General features: G+C 28.9%; 2 protein-coding genes and 1 long non-coding RNA gene across 4 annotated transcripts; 1 reads left to right on the forward strand and 2 right to left on the reverse strand.

Moving 5' to 3' along the window:
* Positions 1–1,322, reverse strand: LOC150025742 (uncharacterized). Its single transcript, XR_016523514.1, has 3 exons — positions 1,158–1,322; positions 932–1,006; positions 1–153 (listed from the first exon to the last, which is right to left on the reverse strand). It is a non-coding gene; the product is annotated as an uncharacterized LOC150025742 (long non-coding RNA).
* Positions 1,323–8,190: 6,868 nt separating this feature from the next.
* On the forward strand, positions 8,191–12,911 carry LOC137828424 (inositol-tetrakisphosphate 1-kinase 4). Of its 2 annotated transcripts, XM_068635000.2 has the most exons (11): positions 8,280–8,708; positions 10,062–10,143; positions 10,230–10,262; positions 10,473–10,539; positions 10,884–11,004; positions 11,223–11,321; positions 11,486–11,605; positions 11,706–11,882; positions 12,216–12,271; positions 12,362–12,446; positions 12,589–12,911. In XM_068635000.2, the coding sequence occupies exons 3-11, from the start codon at positions 10,249–10,251 to the stop codon at positions 12,678–12,680; spliced, it is 831 nt and encodes a 276-aa protein (XP_068491101.1). In that variant the 5' UTR covers positions 8,280–8,708; positions 10,062–10,143; positions 10,230–10,248; the 3' UTR covers positions 12,681–12,911. The 2 variants fall into 2 exon arrangements, with proteins under 2 accessions (XP_068491099.1, XP_068491101.1); XM_068634998.2 differs by lacking the exon at positions 10,473–10,539 and having other exon boundaries at positions 8,191–8,708.
* Positions 12,912–16,006: 3,095 nt separating this feature from the next.
* LOC137827982 (agamous-like MADS-box protein AGL62) lies at positions 16,007–16,765 on the reverse strand. The gene has a single exon (XM_068634367.2). The coding sequence runs from the start codon at positions 16,763–16,765 to the stop codon at positions 16,007–16,009; it is 759 nt and encodes a 252-aa protein (XP_068490468.1).
* Positions 16,766–22,698: the final 5,933 nt, after the last annotated feature.

Raw genomic sequence — 22,698 nt, forward strand, 5'->3', positions numbered from 1 at the left:
AATAAAAGTTCTACCAATTTCTATACAAACTTGGAGTTTTTCAAAACATTCATAATACATGATTAGGATTTATAGAAATACAAATATTTACATATCCACAGCTCAAAATAAAACTCTGTAACCTCTAAGGCTCTCCTGCACCTGTATGGTCATCTGCTCGTGTACATAGTACAGTCATCGCAGTTCAAACACAGCAAGAAAAGCAAGGGTAAGCTACTGAAAATAGAATTTTATAATATACACACTTAAATCCAAAGAGAAAACCAAGTTACATGATCAATTTCTCAAATTACACAATCTTCTTCAAATCCCAACATTAAAACAATCACATAGATCTCACATGGATCTACACATCCAGAATATTCAACAAACAACGTCTTCCGGAAGACCCGTATTAAGTAAGTCCTACCAGAGACTAACACCTGATCCAAAGATTACCAGCGAATCCAACAGAAAGGATTAGGGTAAGTTCAATACAACCCAAGCCGTGCATCTCATATGTCACGGTGTGCATGAACTCCCCCATCAGCTTCTCACCACCTGATATCTTAGTCTATGTGACTTAGATCATCAGTGAAGCTCGGAGATCTCTGTTACCACATAGGCATCAATACTTAATACACAGCAAACATCAGTCCATACATTATCCCAAATGCATGAATTCAATTCCATACCATCCCGTCATACAATATCATTCCAAACACGATCCACAACATTCAAAAACGTAATTAAAATAAAAAAAACAACACTTAAATATTAAACAATTAAAATATAATATTTTTACAAATTTAAATAATATATAAACAAACAACCCAATATATATAACACACAACATCCCTGCAAGAAAAATTGAATATTGGGACCACGTCCCTTCCGCATTCAGATCTTCTATCCTAGAGTGCTATAAAAAATTAAATTTAGCTTCCCTTACCTCAATTGCTTGCTTTCCAAGCAACTTTTAGAATTTTATTCCCCACCGTTTGGATAAGCTTCAAGGTTTACGGGCCTAATGCAAATTATCCAAACAGAACAAAATTTCAGTATATAATAGAATAAGTTGAGAGGATTAAACTTCTCAACTGACCCCACAAAGATTGATGACTAAATCCTAAGGAAAAACAGAGAACAAAGGATATTTAGAGTAAAAATGAACTTACTCTGTTTGAAAATCTGATCGGGTAGAAATGTTCCTTAACTCCTCTGCTACAGCGTGGTATGATCAGATTCTAAAATAGATGAAGATTGGGAGAGAAATTAAGAGAGAGGGAGAGAAGAGAATTGGAGAGAGAGAGAGAAAGTGGTTTGGAAGAATGAAGAAGAAAGTGATAGTGGGCACACTGTTTTTGCTTTTTATAAAAAAAGTGCCGTAACATCATTATTGATTTACATCATCCATAATTATGTGTCTTTATAAAAAATACTTAATTAAATATTAAATTTTATAAATTTGAATATTTTCCACTAAGTTACTCATATTTTTCGTGAAAAAGATGCGTGTGTGGATAAACTGGTTAATTTATGATTTATTCATATAGATTAATTTTATTGGTATAATAGGCTTCTATCTAGTTTATTCTTAGAATTCTTTATAAATAAGTATAGTCTACATATGTATCGTTTTTTTTAACATATGTATTTTGGTTTAATCCTTCCATATATATATATATATTTATTTTTATAAATGATTGTTGTGACTTGATATGCCTATCATGAAAACTTTATATATATATATATATATATATATATATATATAAAACCTAAGTGAGAAGAAGATTTTTCAACCAACTTATTTAACATATCAATATAATAAAACTTATTTTACAAGTAAATTGAAATTAATATATAAATCATAGGTATAAGATAAAAAATGTGATATGTAACTTAGCGAGAGTTATATATAAATTAATAAAATAAAAGGAGACATTTAAAAGTGTCTTAACCATTATACATAAGTCTCTCCTAATTTAAGAATTTATCAGTTCAAAACAAATTAAATGAAACAACACTTAACTCAAAAATCTTAAACTAAAAGAATAATGATTCTCCAAGTTCAACACTAACAAAACTGATATGCAAAGTTGTTCTGGACAGACTAATAGACTACCTAAACCCAAAACATTTAAGGTAGTAAAAAACAAGTGTGCTCTTAACTTAATTTGTGATTTGTCTATCTCTGAGGTTTTACCTAGTATACATGAAGTCAGTCTTAACTGCATGTCTATCGTTATGATTCTTTCTTTACTATCTGGTTAGTGCTAATTAATTCAAATATATATCCCATGATATTTTTTTTACATTATTCATTTACATTGGCTTCCTACTCAAACCAACAAAGATCGGTCTAAGAGCCGTAACCCAAGAAAAGTTATTTAGGGGTAAAGAGCTCAAATTGCCTCTGCATCCTATATAGGATCAAGTTCTAAAAACCTGTGCTGCAGCCATGTACCAAGTGCTGTCCATTTGGCTATCCATTGCCGCAACATTGATGCAGATGGTTAGCTCAGCTCTAGTAACCATGCGAAAGGAATTGCTGTGATTAAAAAGATACATAATGCATATGATATATTACAGAGTATTATGAAGCTTTAATTTCACAAACCAAATGGTTGACGATTTCAAACTTTATGTCATGCTCCCTTCATAAAAGACACATTAATTCGCCTACACTAATTCTACCTATCAATTAATATTCAATAACTTGGATTAGCAACATGCCGAGTTTCAAATTATATCTTCCCAGAAATGACGATCTAACCGTCTTAAAAAAACTATTTTCCACTATCAATATTGCAGATTTTGTCACGCTCAATCACTCTTGTATTTATTATTATATTTGTCAAATTATTAGCTATAATTTTCATAACAACCGAAACCATGATGGTAAATAAAGTAATTATAAATTATGATATCTATTAGAGGTATAATATGATTAAAGATAAAAACTAATTTAGTATACAAGTAAGGATAATTTTTATCCTCAAAAGTTAATTTTGTAAAAAAAATAAAAATTAAAACTTCACTTTATAATACGAGTATCCAAATCTATTTTAATGAAATTTATTCAATTTATAGTGTTACTCATTATTAAATAATTCATAAAATATTAATCTCACACATAAAATTTGAAAAAATATTTTAAAATTTGACTAAAAATAAAATTAATTTATAATATATAAATAGAGATAATTCTCCACTTATAAATCAATTTTATAAGTATAAATTAAACTTATTTCTTAATGTACCGGTATGACCGATCGACATGATGACGTGACCCGGTCACATTGATCGAGATACACGCTGACGTGGTTCGGTCTCCCTGATCGAGCTGGTCGAGACAACACACAGAATCAGACCGACCGACACATATACAATTAACGCTCAAACCAAGGTAAGTGAAGCTAAACTACCATTAATAATCAGGTAATGCAACCATAAGTGTGATCCATTCCACTAATCAGGCCTAATGAGACAAGCCCATTAAAATAATATAAATAGCACACATTCCAAGGAACAAGGTACGTCATTTATTACTGTGCACCTATCTGAGTGTCGATCACCCACTTTATTGACTTGAGCGTCGGAGCGCTTTCTGCAGGTACCTCCCCCATTTGGCATTCACCGAGATTGAGAGACGAAAGAGAAGCACGAAGGCGAGAAGAATCTCAATGAAACCCTAGCAACCTGTCTGACCGAATAAAGAAGACGAAGACTTCAATAGTTCTATAAGTCTCATCTCCGAACACTTAATAATATAAGATGATTTCACTTAAAAGAAAATTACTATTTCATCAAATTGGAGTCATGAAAATTTGCAATTATTTTGATATGTTGGTTTACTTTCCACACTAATTTGGTCAATGGGAAAAGGGTATATGTATAATATTTGTTTTTGTGATAGATTATAGAAATATTCTAGATTTGTTTATGCGGATAATTTGGTGGGAATTAGATAGAATCCAATGCCCCAATATGATGATGAGATACGATTCACGGCATCTGAAAGCAACAGAAACGACAAGGTGTAATTAGGAAGAGCAGGTTCAAAAAAATGTTTGTGGAGTGCAGCTCCTTGGACTAGTGTAAGGTCATGAGAGATTTAAGGTGATCCAAAAGCCAGAGTTTTAATTGGCTCAACTGCACTGATGTCACATGCCATGCAAAAGGTTTGGTATAATACTATTTTTAACCATCAAAATAAAGTGGATCACGGAAATTTAAGGAAAAAGAATATGCTAATTAAGTCAACTTCCAAATACAACAACTTGGAGCATGTGAGGAATATGGTTCACGTTGCTGTTGCATCTTTCACTTATCAAGAACAACTAACACTTCTTATGACACACCTATTTTACCATGTGTAAAAGGCTAAGATCGTGTTTGGACGGAAGAAAATAAAAAATATTAAAAAACAAGTTTAAAGTTTAATTTATCTTTATAAATTTTAAGAATTAGATTTTAAGCCTAACTCAATTTTATAAATTTGGTTTATGAGATTTGCACTTACTTATTTTTTTATCTCTAGTCGAGGTGGGATCTCTAACACACTCTCACGTTGAGACCTGACCTGTCAACTAGTGCGTGTGATTATATATATCTATGGGTGATCCGATAGTGGTTAACTTGATAAAACCAATAAACTCTCGCTAGGATAAAATTTAAATGACTCTGATATCATCTTTAAGAATGTGAATTTTATGCCTAACACAATTTTATAAATATGACTTGTAAGATAATGTTTACACTCACTTATATACTTTTGAGATGTCACTAATTATCTCTAGTCAAGATCTCTAATTTTATAATATTCTCCACTTATGTACCTTTCCTTTATATGGTATTCCATCACATTTCTTTTAAGAAATCTTATTAAAATATATTTGGATACCATATTAAAAAATAATTTAAATTATTTTTACAAAATCAGTTTACAAATGATGATTATTTTAATTTATCTAATTTATAATTTATGTAAGATCTTAAAAAAATAAAATAAAAATATTTTTTTTTATCTCGTTAAGAGTTTTGTGTATACATTAAAAAAAATGGACATCCATATTCAGAATCAAAGTAACTTGTTATCAATTATATTTTATGACCTTATATACTCTTTTTTTGCCATGCCAAAACTTCTATCATTTTGAGTATTAGAATCGATTTTATGTCCCTTTCGAGATGATTGGAGAGAACTTTGAAAATTATTGTGGTTAGGTCAGGCAACACTTAGCTCAAACCATAGGTGAAGTTGAAAACATACAATCGAGAAGATTGCAAATCTCTAGTCATGCCCTAATTGATCGAGATTGGTTTTAAAAATAAAATAAATTAGAAAAGGATATCAGTGTCAATGTTTCAATGAATTGATTTGATGTTGAGCCATATGCTTTGAAATCCCTGTTAAATTAGATGGTTTAAAGTTATAAATTTTACTTCCCACCTACATAATTCAAATGTCAAGTTGGGTATATTTCTAATATCTTCTGCAAATATACTTATTGATATATAAAAAATAGCATTAACTTGACCTTGGAAGCACATGCTGCTTAAAACTTTCACTTTCACTTTGTTAATGATTAACTTATAAAGGCAGTTATGTTATAACAGTCCTGTTTAACTTAAATCAGAATATTCATATCTCGTTGGAATCCCATAGTAAATGTTCTCGTTGCTAAAGTTTAGTTGTTCGAGTTCTTAAACTGCTTCACAATAGAAAATATTTAACATCATAAATATGAGTTGTGTACATAATTATTTTTGTCTTGTTGAGTTTTGTAAAGTCATGGACATGATCCCATGATTAACAATTTATAAGTCGCTTTTTTTGACTTATAACACAAATCAAGGGATCTTAATCCATTAACACGTAGATAGGTTGTTCATTGACTCTCCCTTCCATCAGTCAGTCCCTATAGAAAAGAGATAGAAAGTCTTTTCAAGGGGATCAGCTCATATTTTTCTATTTTTTAAGAATTTATTTAATTGTTATTTAATTAAGACATAATCATGATTAAAGGTAGAGATGTTAGAATTCAGTCCATATATATACACCCTACAGAAAGGATAATCTAATACACACTGGTAAAGGGTATACTTATCCTTCACTACCTTGGATGTTCTAGGTAGGAGATCGTCTATGCTCTTGCCTATAAGAGGTTTTAAACTGCATTGTTATGTGAAAAGAAAAATCTAAATGTGTATGTTGATTATGAAGTTATTGTGTACAATGGAAAAAAACTTTCACTAATAAATAAGACAAATCCTCCCCCCACCTCGTCATGCATATCCATGTTAATTGTGAAAAATCGGTCTTAAAATTTTTAAATAAGAACCATCACCTCATCTTTTTAAATAACATTAGTTGTATCCTTCACCTTCTATTATAAAACAGAACAAAGATGAACAAAGAGAAAAGGAAGGCAAAATATATGAGAAAGAATATTTCTTCTATTTTATTTTCTTTACTTATATCAAAGCAAAGAGTCTGAATATATACCCGTAGTACATTCATTCTAGGTTTAGTAAAAGAGACATAATGTAACATAAAAGCCAATAAAAGCTAGAATAAGAAAAAACAAATTAAAGACTAGACATAAGTACAAAATGAAACAGTTAAGAGTTAGAAAAGACAACATTAATATTAGTTTTATTCTATAAGTCTTGTATCCATATCTTTTGTTACCTTCATACTTCTCTTTCACCCGCAACACTTCCATTGTTCTCCAACCTTAACATTCCCATGTGTAAAGATATTTTTTTTAGTTTTGTGGTTTCAAAAAATTAGAAAAAAACGAACGAAAACACAGTCACCACTAGTAAAAACACCACAAAACTTAACTCAACTACCAACGTTTGACACCAATCACTACAAACAACCACTATCATTTGAAAATGAAAAGAAAAGTACCACATTCTCCACCATACTTAGAATAATATTATTGAAATTAAAAAAAATATGAAATGCAGAAAAAAGGTATGAAGGCACAAAGAATAATATTATTGAAATTAAAAAAAATATGAAATGCAGAAAAAAGGTATGAAGGCACAAAGAGAATTTGTCATAAATAATAATGATTTACAATAAAAACAACAAAAAATTCTAACTATTTAAATAAAAATAACTTTGGCCAAAATCAATAAAAAAAAATGTAAGCTAATTACCCTTTTCATCTATATATTAAGTTCCAAAAATAAATTTCATCCTCGAAATTTTAAAAAGTTTAATGTGGTCCCAGTTTTTTTTGAAAAAAATTCAATTTTGTCTGAACTTTAAAATAATTCAACACGGTAGTCATAAACTTTGTTTAAAATGATTCAATGTGATCATAACACATATAATTCAATGTGCTGGACAAGATCACTCAAGTAAATATGTTTTAATAAGAACAATTTAACATTTAACATAAAAAATCACATTTAATTATTTTTTTAAAAAAGTTGAGATGTTGAACTTTTTAAAAGTCTTTTATACTTAGTACACGAACTAAAAGGATAATTAAGTAAAAAACTTAATAAATATTTATTAAAAAATAGTCGTTTTATTTTAATATTATATAGTATCACAAGTTGAGAAGAGAATACAATGAAAAAAAAAACATAAATTTAAGAATAAAATAATTTTTGAATTCCTACCGTTTGAATGAAATTTAAAATTATATAATTTAAAATAATTTAATTACTCCAATAAATTATATAAAAATCAATTTATTTAATCAAAGAAGATATTTGATCATAAATTATTTTAAATTTTATATAGCAATAAATCCCTTCTTCAAATTTCCTATCAAAACATACTATTAAATTTTAGATCTCCATATATATAAAAAAAACTGACAAATTACTTCTATTAATAACACATGACTAATACTGCAAAAATAGATAAATTATTTTTAGGAATACATAACTAATAATTTAGGTGTAATTAATTATGTATGATTTAAATATCATAAATTAGTTATTTTGAACTATAAGATTTTATATAAAAGTATGAGAAAATTTAAAATAAATATTAATAGATAATTTAACTTAGTATGATTTTCAACGTGAACCACTAATTAGAAACGTGTTTTTTTGTTTTTGTTTTCACTTTCCAATCTAATGGGTTTTCGGATAACAGTTTGTTTTCTTGTTGTAAAAATTTAATTAATGTTTTGAGTTACACAAAATAAAATAGGCCAACCAAAAATTTGAAGCAATAGATAAAAAGATAAAAAAAAAAAAGAGCATGGAGGAAGACTTTCTACAAGGATTGACACAATCATATACCACAGTATTGTATTATTATTATATATATTCTTCTCATACCATTCACTTCTTCCACAATTACACCCAAACCCAATCTTCTTCTTCTTCCTCTGCAAAACTCAACATTCTTCTTCCCACAAATCATCACACATTCCTCTACGTCCCTTCTCCACCCTCTTTCAAACGTTTTCCTTCTCTGTTTCTCCTTGCGCGATTAGCAGAATCCGAGATTGAGAACCTAACGGCGCCAAAATTGAAGCAGAGGAGGGCTAAATATTTGATCTTTGAATCGAGGGGCTTCTGGGGTGTGCGAGGATGAGGCTCAATGGAGAAATCTCAAGCGGGGAAGATGAAGAGGAGAAGCAAACGGGAACGACGACGTTTTCGGCACAGAAAGTGGTGGTTGGGTACGCCTTAACGTCGAAGAAGAAAAAGAGCTTTCTACAGCCAAGTTTCACTGGCCTTGCACGGTAACTATTCGTCTTTCTCCTTCATCTGCATGCATATTCATTTTTACTTTTCAATTTCCCCAAACAAAGGGACTTCATTCATTCCTTCATTATTTATTTATTTGGGTTTTATTTCGTTTTATTGTTTTGATCCTTTTACTTGTTTAGCGTTGAAGTAGCTTTTGCTTGCAGTGGTAGGGTTCACAGCCACACGTTGTGTCCCTGTCTGTGTAGTATGTAATGGTGGAGCAATTTTTGCACCATGCCTTATGGCTATCACTTTCGTGACTCGAACCCTGGCAAATGTGTTTTTATTTTTTATTTTTTTGTTGTTTCTTAAATTATTTTAAACGTACCCGTTTTGCTTGTGCATATCTGCTATGTCTTGTGCCTTTCTCTATTCTAATTTAAATTGGAATATTCCAACATTTATGCCCTACTTTCCTTTGGATTTGTCCACATGGACATCCCAAGGTCAAATCTTAGTGCATGGTTTTGTATTCTTAATTTGAATTAATTCAAGTTGCTTGCTTGTCTGGAATGTTAAAGTTACATTATTGTCCACTGATGTTGCAGTCTCTTGTCTGTTCACTGACAAGACTGCTGCCAACTGGGCATTAGAATGAGAGGAAATCGAATTACGTCAGAATGGCCTGTATATATTACCCCATTCAATAGTATTACTATTTTTATGGATTAAATTGCATTTTTATTCCTTACCCAAGTTCTTTAAAAGTTAAGCAATTAAAAAAAGTTTAAGATTATTATTTTTCATATATTTTAAAATAGTGTTAAGTTAATCTTGACCTTTATCAGTGAAGTTCAACTACGTAATGAATAATGAACTTTTTTTTGAGAAGTTATACTGTACAATATTGAAAGTTCCTATCATGTAACATATTTTATAAAGTTTTACAATGAATATTATGTAAAAAAACACTATTTTACATCAAGATTTGCTTGATATATGCTTTGAAGTATTTGAAAATAAAAACAATTTGATTATATTCTTATTTTTGCTCAATTTCCCCAAATAGGTTGTTATAATTCAATGATTTGGTCGACAAAAATGATATCACATTTCATATAAAGCTCTTTACCGGACCAATATGGTTATTTCCTATACTAGTCTTAACCAATTTCTCCTTAAAAGTATATATACAGGCAACATGATAAGATTAATACAAATCTTTTGCTTAGATAGTAAGGATTTGTTTGAGGTAATACAAATTTCGACCATTTGTGTGTGCTGTATGTACTATTACGATGAAGCATATTTGGTTGGTAGTATATCTGAATAAAATTACTAATAAACTCTTCTACTATTATCTTGACACTCTTAATAGTGATGTATAAAAATTATATCCGATGCAGGAACAAGGGGATATACTTTGTTGCTGTTGATCTAAAGAAGCCACTACCAGAACAAGGTCCTTTTGATATTATCTTGCATAAGGTTTGTGACATTTCTTTCAGCATTTTACGATTTACCGTTGTTTCCTATTCTCTATTATAATCTGACTGGGTATTTGTTCTTTCCAGTTATCAGGGGAGGAGTGGCATGAGATTATTGAGGTTTGTGGACTACTAACACTTCTACCCACTTCCACATTGTGATAGCAATCTTGCGCAGCTTTATTGTTTTTCTTTACACACTTGTGTCGCATTGCATGAAAATCGTTAGTATCTTTAGTCTGGGAGTTAAGCATGAAGTGGCGGTGATTGACTGGACAGCCAAATATTTTGGATTCTTAAAAGCTTATTATTGTCTGACAAAATTTGCAGAGTTCATGCTCTCCTCATCATGAATCATGATCAGATAGTTGAAATCAGTCCCCAAGTGTTCAAACAAGTGAGGATTTACTTTTGTGATTAATCTAAATAATTTGGTTAGGCATGGCTGGAGTTTGTTGCCCAAAGAATGAATTATTATCTGTATTTGTTATTTGTTTATTTGTTTCTTAGTTGAAAATGTTGTTCTTTAATACTTTTGCTATTGACTACCACAGTGCTATGCATGGAAATCAAATTTCTTATATAGGTCACACCAAATGCATCCATTTCATATGAATGTTTTTATCTTTTGCTTCTTCAGTCTCCTAACTGATGATATTGTTTCATGATTTCTAAACAGTCTGTAAAATTTTTATTGATGGAGCTCATTGGATCTTTCTTCTCCCTTTTTTAATTTTGAAGGATTACAGGCAAAAACATCCCGAGGTAACTGTCCTTGATCCTCCGGATGCAATTCAACACTTACACAATCGCCAATCCATGCTGCAAGATGTGGTGGATCTGAACTTATCTGACTGTCACGGTAACTCTCATCTGAAAGTTTCAGGATAGTATATATAATCAGAAGTACTAGAATCATCACAATGCAGTGCATCTTGCTCTTGGGTTGAGCTACTTACTATGTTTTATTTTATTTTTGCTTTTCAATTTTTCAAGCTGATTCTGTATTTCATGTATGGTAAACTAGGTTTTTACCCTACCAGTATCTGCATCTACGTATTAATTACTGTTGTTTTCCAGGCAAGGTTGCCATTCCACGTCAGCTGGTTTTCACAAAAGAGAAAGACCCCTCTAGCATCCCTTATGAAGTCACTAAAGCTGGGATGAAGTTGCCATTAGGTATGTATCTTTGTTTAATCTTTTTTTCCTATCTATATTTCTTGGGATGGATCTAACATGAACTATTGGATATTCTATTATAATGTTATGTTTTACTACCTGAAGTTTGGATTTAGCTAGTTGACAAATGCATGGTGTCTTATTACCCTTTTTTGTATTTTCAGTTGCAAAACCGCTAGTTGTGGATGGCACTGCGAAGTCACATGAACTATTTCTTGCTTATGACGAATTTTCTTTATCAGAGCTTGAACCTCCGCTAGTTCTACAGGAGTTTGTCAATCATGGTTTGTGAACTGAACTATGGACCATGATCTTTTTCTGTTCAATTTGCATTGCTATCTAATCTCTATTTATTTTTTTTTGGTTTGTGGATTGATAATACAGGTGGTGTTCTCTTTAAGATTTACATTGTTGGGGAAACCATAAAGGTTGTGAGGCGTTTCTCTCTTCCTAATATCAGTAAGCGTGAACTATCAAAAGTTGCAGGTGTATTCCGTTTTCCCAGAGTTTCATGTGCAGCAGCTTCTGCAGATGATGCTGATCTAGATCCTAATATCGCAGGTAAGTGGAACATTTTTTTTAAAACCAATACTATTTATTACCCTTTTTATTTTCAATTTTTGGTGTATGCCAAAGGTGTGCTTATTTATGATATGGACGTGTCCCTAAAGCTTTGCAAAGGTCAAGTGAATGGTTGATACAATTAAATAGTGTATATTGACCATTACAGAGTGTATCCCATTGTGCAGCAACCACTAACTCTTTCTCCTCCATATTTCAAGAAGCCTTTATGTTGTCTGGTGATTGTTTGAGAGTTAGTACATGCATCTACGTGCTTTGACGCAATGGCTGGGACTAGTGTCTCATTTTTCTTCTGTGATATTTTTGTTACAGAACATCCCCCGAGACCTTTATTGGAGAGGCTTGCAAGAGAGCTCCGTCATAGATTGGTACTGTTGTCATTTCTTATTTTCTTCCTTTTGCAGTCATTTTTCATTTTCAGATGATATACTAAACCGGAACTGATTCACCATCTCTAGGGACTCCACTTGTTCAACATAGATATGATTAGAGAATATGGAACCAAGGATGTGTTTTACGTCATCGATATCAACTACTTTCCTGGCAAGTATCTCTAGCCATACACATTGTGTGTAAAAACATGTCACACTTGTTATGTCTCGATTATTTCATCCAAGTTTGTCTGTACTTTCTTGACATGTCATGTTAATGATAACTGTCATTTTTACGGTTTTATGCACTTCAGGGTATGGGAAAATGCCAGATTATGAGCACGTATTTACAGATTTTCTACTTAGCCTAATGCAGAGCAAGTATAAGAAGAAACTTACGACTTAAACTGGCGCATGTTAGCAGGCTCGGTTCTTACTGGTGGCTTTCTTACAACTTTTTGCAAGCTGCTTTAGAATGTCAAAGAAGCCACCAAAATATTGGAAAAAAGGTTGAAATATATAGATGTCCAATCTCTCAATAAAGAGCGAAAAATGCTTTTATTGTAAGTTATATATATATGCTTATCCAAATTAATGCAAATTTTGGTGACGCCAAATAACTACCACGAGATTTCAATTTCACTCGCCAAAGGTCCGAATTCTTTATTTTTATTCCACTGGATAAAAAAGATATAATGCACCAAAATTTGGACGTTATTTTTCCTGCAATTTCATGACCATGCAAGTAGCCAATAAAAATAAATAAATGATGGTTGAAGTTTGACTTATTTATTCAATCGGTCTTAATTAAAAGTTTAAGTTTGGTTCATAAAAAATGTATTAGGTTTAAATTTGATTTATTAAATTTATTTTTAACGTAAAGTTATATTATTTTCATTTTAAAGTTATATATATATATATATATATATGGGATACTGTTTTCTTAAATATAAAACTTAACTCATTTAAATAATTAAGTCTGATAAAAAAAAGAATTTATTTATTTAACTTAACATTCGCATAATTAAAAATTCAAGTTGGAATAGTTTACTAGTAGCTTGACACATTCTATATGCAACCATGTGATGTTAATCTAATATCAGATATTCAAATATAATTTTTCACATAGATAACACTAATCACGAACCTCAGTTGTCACTTCTTTTTCTCATTTTCTGCGTTATTGATATTTGACAAAATTGTATGTAATAAAATAAATGGATTCTTTTTAATAAATAATGATGCTTGTATAAATGTATGTATATGGTTTTGATTTTTTTCATTACGTTCATCGTATGATTGAAAACATGGGCTTTTATTCTGTTTAATAAGATTAATTAATTGAATGGACCATTGAAAACATGTCACGCATTCAGGGCTTCAAGCCCATAGACCAAGTTATTATTGGGCTTACTGCGGTCCAATAACTAGCAGATTAAGATGTGGGACTATTGACACTCGTTATTTTATTAAATTAGTGTGTTTTGATTTTCATCTCTATTTTTTTTTTCATTTTTGTAAGATTTGAAATCACTTCTTTTAATTTTTATAAAATATGTGAACTTTGATTTCACTTTACGAGAAATAATTTTCATTATTTTTATATTTTAAAATTTAACCATTTTTAGTTCTTGATATTTAATTTAAGGTAAAATTTATTTTAAAAATTTAAAGTTTTTTCAGTAATACATAAGATGTTATATTACCACATTAGTGAGTGTTACTCATTTAACCTTTTTTATTCAACTGAAAATAATAATTGATGTTATATAACAGGACAGAAATTAATAATTCTTTTACAGGATGAAAATAAAAACTGATGTATTTTGAAGGGATTAAAAATATATTTATAATAAAATATAATTAATTTTTAAATTACGTAAAAAATATTGTAAAAACAGCTATGTTTCTATAAAACAAGCTTGTAAAAATAAGTTACTTGTAAATTTTATAAATAACTATATTGTGTAAAAATTGATTTTATCATTTTTTTTCATTTGAATAATAATAATAATAATAATTAAAGGAAAACTCAATCAAACAAGAAACTAATTGTATTTGTAGAGATTTAACTTACTTTATGTTACACACTACATACAAATAACATTGTCTCTAAAAAAAATATATAAGAGGATTTATTAATAAACACTATTGATACATTGTGATTCCTAACATAAATTTTAATAATAAAAAAACACTATTATACCTTTTATTTAGAAAATACAAATAATTTATTAAAAATAGTCTATTTAAAAAATATTTATTAACAAGTTTCACTAACCACTAATAATATATAATTATTTCATTATTAAAATCATTAGTACCAGTTAATAAATACATATATTAATTAAAATTATAATTTTGTAAACTTACATTATTAATATATGCAAAGTCAATTTCCATAAATAAAATGTGTAATGACATATGGAAAAGTCAATTTCCATAAATAAAATGTGTAATGACATGACATATGTCAGCAATGTTTTATAATAAAAAAATTAAAAATTAAAAATGTAATATTTTAATAAATAAATAAATAAAATTTATATAAATGGAAAACATATAACACCACGAATAAATTATATAATTTTAAAATAAATATATTTATAAATTAATTATAACATATTTTAATAACAAATAATATTAATAACAAATTATAACATTACGGAGTAGTAAAAAAATTTCATTGCATTTTTTTTATACAACTACTCTTATAAAACACAAGTATCGAGGCATAGATTTGTTAGTGTAAAAAATTGAAAAGGATGATAATATTTTGAAATTTTATTTCAAAACAAAATATTAATATTTATAATAATTTTTTTTTAAAAAAATCCTTAATAAAATGTTAAAATAATTTTTAAAATTAAAAATTTATAAATAATTAAAATATTAATATTTATTAAAATGTAGGTTGAACATGGGTAAAACAATATTTTTGAATTGAAAATAAGACGAATGATGTCTTTCATAAAGCAAGCCAACAACCGAAATAATTTTGCACTTTTATAACTTTTGTAACACATTTAAATAGAAAGAAGAGAAAAGTTTTATTTACACGAACACTAAAAAACACACATTTGATATTATTTATATTAAAACAATAATACTTTTAAATTAAAAAATAAAATAAAAATAATAAAATATTAATTTATTATAGTGTGAAACGTGTATTTTCAATGTTAAGGGTATTAATTAATATATCAGCATCTAGAAAGAATAATTTATACTTGTATACTTATTTTTTTCAGTGAGGTCTTTCTTTTAACATTAGTATCCTATTACATATTATTTTGTCTTCTCAACATATCATTTATCTCAGGGTTATTTTTTTTTATCTCTTTTTCATCCACGTCCCTTCATCAAGGAGAGGTCTATGTGTTGATCAAGGTTCCTATTAAAAAATAAACTAAATAAATTGGGACAGACATATTTAACACTTTAAACTAAGTCATTTAAAAATAGTTTGACCCAAAAAACAAATAAATAAGATGTAGTTTATTTAAACAATTAAAATAAATAAAAAAAACTACTACGGTAACTACGTAAAAAAAAATGAACATGACATGGAAGATATGATGGTTCAAGAAATGTCTCAAATATCCGAACCCTAATGAATACTAAGCATGTCACACCATGAAATTAACTAGCTAAAACCAAGCTACACCGAAATCAAAATAAATAACTTGAATTTTTTAACAAGGCGTCACAGATGTGGATCCATTGAATGGATCAAAAGAAAACACCAGCAGGTGCAGGTCCAGGTCCAGGTGCATATCCTTCCATTTCCACGTGATTAAACCCATGGTGGCTTACGATGCTCCCATCAGGGAACATGAAGTTCTGAAACATGGGTGGCTGAATCAGGGGTTGGGGGAACACCTGAGGAGGGTGTGGATGATGCAGCAGATTGGAAGAGGAAGAAGAAGAAGAAGCCCCGGGTAAAAACTGACAAACCTGGTTTGTTGCAGTCTGAAGCATGGCCCTGTCAGCAAGACGCGCAACCAGTTTCTTCAGCTCCTCCAAGGCCGCCTTGTACTGCTCCACCTGGGTCGGGCTCATTTTCTCGATGGGCTGGGCCCACCATAACTGGGCCTGTGAGTCCTTCTTCATACGATTCAGCTCCTCCCCGTGCTGCCTCCCCGCCTCCAATTGCGCGTTGATCTGAGTGAGCTGCGCGTTCAGGTCACGCACGTTGGCCAGGCGGTGAGCCTCGATGAACTGCATGGTGCCCATGTCCTGCGACGGGGCCCGCGCGAGGTAGCTGTCGATCACGGCGTCGACGTTAGGGTGACCGAAGGAGAAGACCTTCTCTCCGGGGGAGAACACAACAAGAGCGACGTCAGCAGCGCAGAGAGTGCAAAGCTCACTGGCTTTCTTGAAGAGCCCGGTGCGGCGCTTGGAGAAGGTGACTTGGAGGTTGCTCTCTTTGCTCATTTTCTTCATCTCGATCTTCTGACGGCCGCGGCTTTTCTTTGATTCCGAAGACATGGTGGTGAACAGAGAAAAAAACAAAAACAATGAACGAAAAGGTTGTCGCTAGGCTTAGAGTACGATGTCGCTATGGAGAATGTTACCTTATATGGTTCATACAAAGGTTGCAAAGTGAAGGGGTGAATTTATACACATCTTGTCTGTGAAGGAACACATTCCAAACTACACCAGGTTCTTCACACACAATTGCTTTTCCCAGCATTCAAGGGGCTTCTGGATTAGGAGATTCTGAAAATCCCCTTTGCATGGAGTATATGGCAGGGAATTTAATGCAAAAGAAAAGGTCTTCTCCCAGTATTCCATGTTTTCCTTAATCTTAATCAGAGTGTTTTTTTTCCAATAAGATGTAACTGGCTATTTTCAATCTAGGTACATGAATGAAGTACCAACAGATTTGAGAGGTGAGAACAGTGAAAGTCAAAGTGAGAGAGTTAAAATTTTAATGAGAAACACCCATTAGTGTTTTACCATATTATCTCATTTAACTTTTATTATTCTCCTATATTTTTCTTAAAAGAAAATAATCTAACTAATCATTTTCAAAGAAAAAAAAGTTTAAAAGAAGAATCTAATTAAAATGGCATTCATAGTATATCTTTTGGTCAAGAAAACATGTATTCTTTGGGAAGAAAATTTTATGATGGAGAAAATTCTCTCTCCAAATATTTAATATAATTGCATATCTATCCACCAAACTTCCTATCACTTATAGAACCGGAACAATCTCCTACAAATTACATTCATTTGTTTTTTTTTTATGAACGAAAAATAAATTAAATATGAATAGGTACTTAGAGAGTTACTCCAACTCTTATTCCATAGCTGGTGTGCTATCCTTCCTGTTCAAATGTATATTAAACAAGGTTATTTCTATTATGCATAATATGATTTCTAAACATGTCTTGACGCACTTTTTCTATTTTCAAGTTACCTGCACCTGCACAATGACTATTAATATTGGATAACAATTATTTAGTGCTCTCTTCTTACACACAATGTCAAAATTCAAAGTCAGAAGGAACAATTGAAAACTCTAAAGAAAAGAAAATACCCATATAACAATCCACTTTAATCAATATAATTAAAATATTATTATTTTGAGTTATCAAGTGAATATTTTTTATTTTATTTTTTAGTGTTCTCAAAGTATCATCACTGAGGACTAACAGAAATTATAAGACAAAAACAACAATAAAAAAATGTATTGGATGCTTCTGCTTCTTCACTTTCTCTTGTTCTTCTACAAATTGTTGTGTCAAATCCTTTTCCCTGCTGCCACATTTACAAATCTTTTTCCTAACTATTATATATGTTAAAAAAAGTTATGTCATGTTTTACGACTTCAATTTATCAAATTAAAAATAAATTAATTTTTTAAGACATATAATGATTTTTACAAATTTAAATTAAAAATAGATAAATAAATAATAGAAGTTGTATATAGTAATTTAAAATTAAAATAGAAAGTTACGACTTGTATATAAAAAATAAAAAGTATAAAGTTGTAGTTATACTTATGATTTTTTATAATAAAGTAGTATGTTCACTCAAGTGTAATCTTTTTAAAGTTTATTCATTTCGAGAATTTTGAAAAATGAAATTGTGCTGTTACTAATTAAAATCCACCTTTAATAAATTATTCAAAGAAAAAAAAAATTCTCATGATAGATGATTGGTGCAATTTTTTTTATGTATTTAAATATCATTCATACAATTTTATTAATTGGACCAATCATCATACTATAAATTGCTTAACCTCAACTGTATTTGGAGCAAGCTATATAATCTATATTAATACGACAATTTCTTCCTTTTTGTACCTCTACATTTTTCTTCCTGCACCCTACATTCTTCAAAAATATCAAAATTATCCTTTCTAATTTTAGGTGTTTTTGGAATAGTGGTTATGTAAGAAAAAGTTATTTCCATAATAGAAAATTCGGAAGACAAAAAATTATTCCAGAACATATTTTCTGGAATATATATATTTTTTATTTTCAGATTGATAAATCTAAAATTCATAAAACATGTTCTGGAAAAAAACAATCCGGAAGTTATTTTTTAAAGGGGGCAAAACAATATTTTCTGAAAATGATGGGGTGCAGGAAGAAATTTGTAGAGGTGCAGGAAGAAGTTGCCTATTAATACTAGATAATCACTTATGGTGGGCTCGGCCCATAGAAAATGAGTAGTGTCCAATTGGAGCAGTAGAAAGGAGCATTAGATTGCTAATTCTCACATAATAAGACAACCAACTTATCATATCAATCACATTTCATCATATATCTTAATTACAACACAATAAATCATAGAACAATTTTGTATATAACCTTAAAAAGAAATTTAAAAGAGAAAAAGTGAACACTAATTTGGTTAGAAAAGAATATCATTAAAGTAAGACATCTCATTTAAATAATATTTTTAAGTAAAAGAGACTTGATATACCATTTCATTACTCAAACAATGAGAATTCATAAATTTCTTTCTAACTCAAGTAACTTATAACATCACTTAAACCATGGATTTGAATGAGAAAATACTGTATCAAATTCAATCCTTATTATCTTTACATCGTTTAAGTACTCAATACATCCTCAAACAATATATACAAATCTCAATAATAAAAAAATAAGTTTAAAAAAGACAATACAATTTTTTTTTCCATTTTTTTAACCATTCTATTCCATATAAACCTAGTTTGTTCCAAATATACTTTGAAATTCTCAATTTTATCAAACATATAAATTATATTATAAATTTAACTTCAACCTAAAATTTCATCATACCATAATTAATATATTATAATAACTTGTCATTATTTTTTTATTTATTACTATCATCACAATAAAATCACTAATTAAAAACTAAATTTAGATATTAAAAATAATTAATCACTATATTAACTAAATTAGATACTCTTTTATAAACTAAAAAATTATTGATATTTAAATTGATTTCTATTATTAATAAAAATTTATAAAATAATTTTTAAATTGATATCTAAATTAGCTATCATGGTTTTAGCTATTAATATTTTATATTTTAAATTAGTCTCTAAAAGATTAATAGAGAAATTTAGAATATAACTAATTAGGTTAGTAGCTATTGGTTAAATGATAATTTAAAAATTATTTTATAAATTTTTATTAATAATAGAAATTATTTCAGATACTAATATTTTTTTTTAGTTTATAAATTAAATTCTAATTTAGTCAGTATAGTAACTAACTAGTTTGATATATAAAATTAGTTTCTATTTCATAATTTTCTTCTAGTGTATTATCATTATCATAAAAATATATTTCAATTTTATGAGTTTAAAATATTTATAATTTATTAAAAACCAATTTAAAAGTAATTTCAATTCAAATTTACAATACAAACAAAGCTTATAATGTCTCTAATACAATTTTAGATTATCTTCTCTTCAATTTCTAAACAGTATACTCCTAATTCATGCAGAAAATATGTTTCTTATTTTTTCTAAAAAGATCATACTAAGATTAATGTTTAATTTTTAAAATGTGTTTCATGAATAAAATTAATAAAATATATTTAGTACACAGACTATTATATAATAATTTATTTTAATTAATAATAATGAAAATGAATTATGAAATGAACTATTACGAAAAAATTATAAAATAGAAACTAATTTTAGAAAAAAAATAATAATTAGTTGTTATAGTGACTAAATTAGAAATCATTTTATTTTAGAGACTAAAATAAAATTTGATTTCTAAATTAGTTTCTATTATTGTTAAATGATTTCTAAATTGGTATCTAATTAGCAACAATGTTTTAACTACCCATTATTTAGATTCTAAATTTGGTCTTGAATGCTAATTAGATACCAATTTAGAAACAATTTAACAATAATAAAAACTAATTTAGAAACCAATTTTTTTTAATTTCTAAAATGGTTTATACTTTAATCACTATAACAACTAATTATTTTTTATCTTTAAAATTGATTTCTATTTCATGATTTTCTTATAATGTATTATTAACACTATACAAAATCACTAAATTTGAGTAGACAAAAAACACTAAAAATTCTTACATAAAACAACAAATTTTCATGAACTTAACGTCCCATAAATAATAGATGTTAAACTCATAAACACAAACACACTTACCTTGCAATTGAAAATCCACGTTGTTATTACCTATACTTTTTATTATAACTATTATAAGATAATTAAGCTACACAAAACCGATAATATAATATATAATATAATATAATAAATATAACTTTTGTCGGACAAAACCACAATTACCAATACAATTATTGGAAGCTAAGGCTACACAAAACTAACATATAATATAAAATATATAATAAATTTGGCTTTCGTTAAACATCACCACGTGACTTTGTAAACAAACATTTTCTTTCAAAATTTATTATAGCATTTTACAAAATGACGCTTTGATATTATTTTGAAAAAAAATAAAAAATAGTAGTTGTGCGTAAGTTAGACTCACGACCATACTATAATTAGTCATTTATAACAGAAACTATTGTTTAGTAATAATTTACAATATATGTGATTACAATGCTATTTAATCAAGAATCTCTTTAAAAATCAAATATTCAAATTAAATGCCAAATTAATTTAGAAATTAATTTCTTTGAAATATGTCAAAATTGGATATTAAGTAATATATATACTTCATTGCCAAACCTGTAAATTAATATTAAAAAAAATAATCTAATATGAATATGCATGTTTAAATGATCTCAATTCCAAACTAAAATTGATTTTTCAGTTATGTTGAAATATAATATTTATATTTCCATATGAATTCCTTAACAAATTAAAATTAAACTTTAATTTTAATAATAAAGTTTGTAAATTTTTAAAGTAAAATTAAATCTGAACAAAAATTAATTTAAATAAGAAATCAAATTTAAAAGACCAATATCATCTACTATGGAGAATTGATTGGATGATCAGTTTAAAAACAAAACAAAACAATTGAAATCGTGAACCCTAAAAAAGTTCCTAAATTGTGTTTTAGCCACTCACACCTTCGCCACTTGTGTCTCCTTCATGCGTGCCTGTTGTTCTCCTCGTTGTCAGCAACATCACTTCTATTCCAGATTTTGTTGTTGAAGATATCATCACTGCTTGCAATAGCAGTTGTCTTCGCGCTTGCCTCTTACGACCATCGTTTCACACTCGTCATCATTGCACCCCCTATTGTTGTGTTCGTCGTCACCAAATCTCGCTTTTAATTCCAAATCTCACGCGACAAAGCTTCAAATGACCAACGGAGCTCGGGTCACCACCATCTATCGCTCACCTTCAACGACACTACTAGGTAACCATGTGCATCTTTACGGACCTTCGTCGCAGCTTCACAGGGGATGATTTTGAGCAGCTGGTTTTGGGGAATTTCTCATATATTAGGGTTTAAGTAAAAAAGGAAAAATATTAGTGTTTAAGCAGATAGAAGGAGAGTGGGAGAATCTGGCACACTAAACCTTTAACTGTTATTTGATATTTTTTTTATTACAATAATATCTTTATACGTTGACCTAGCCTACTAGTCTACGTGGATCATTATTACACCTTACATTTAAAACTTTGATAATCTAAAAATGTTAAGTCCTCACATAATTTTGTATTTAATTTTAAAGTTTATAATCAATTGCGTAGGTTTAACCTTCATAATGTTTTATTATTATTTTTATTAAAATAATATGTATTTATTATCCTACTTTTAGTGTGTTAAACCGGTGTAATAAATATAATTTTTTTTCCATTTTTAGTGTGTTAAACCGGCGTAATAAATATATTTTATTTTTTTTTTCTTTTATTTGACTTTGTGTTCAATGAACGAACGTTAATTTTTTAAAATTTATTTTTGTGAGTTTGATCGACAATAATATTTCTAATATTGGGTCAACACAAACATTTTTGGAA

The sequence above is a fragment of the Phaseolus vulgaris genome, chromosome 7 (assembly GCF_051622355.1).
Source record: "Phaseolus vulgaris cultivar YP4 chromosome 7, ASM5162235v1, whole genome shotgun sequence".
Taxonomy (NCBI): Eukaryota; Viridiplantae; Streptophyta; class Magnoliopsida; order Fabales; family Fabaceae; genus Phaseolus; species Phaseolus vulgaris.

Coding starts and splice junctions, on each gene's coding strand:
- LOC137828424 (XM_068634998.2), top strand. CDS start 8,554: ATGAGGCTCAATGGAGAAATCTCAAGCGGGGAAGATGAAGAGGAGAAG. Junction 8,709..10,061: donor AGTTTCACTGGCCTTGCACG/GTAACTATTCGT, acceptor TATCCGATGCAG/GAACAAGGGGATATACTTTG. Junction 10,263..10,883: donor AGTGGCATGAGATTATTGAG/GTTTGTGGACTA, acceptor TTAATTTTGAAG/GATTACAGGCAAAAACATCC.
- LOC137827982 (XM_068634367.2), bottom strand. CDS start 16,765: ATGTCTTCGGAATCAAAGAAAAGCCGCGGCCGTCAGAAGATCGAGATG.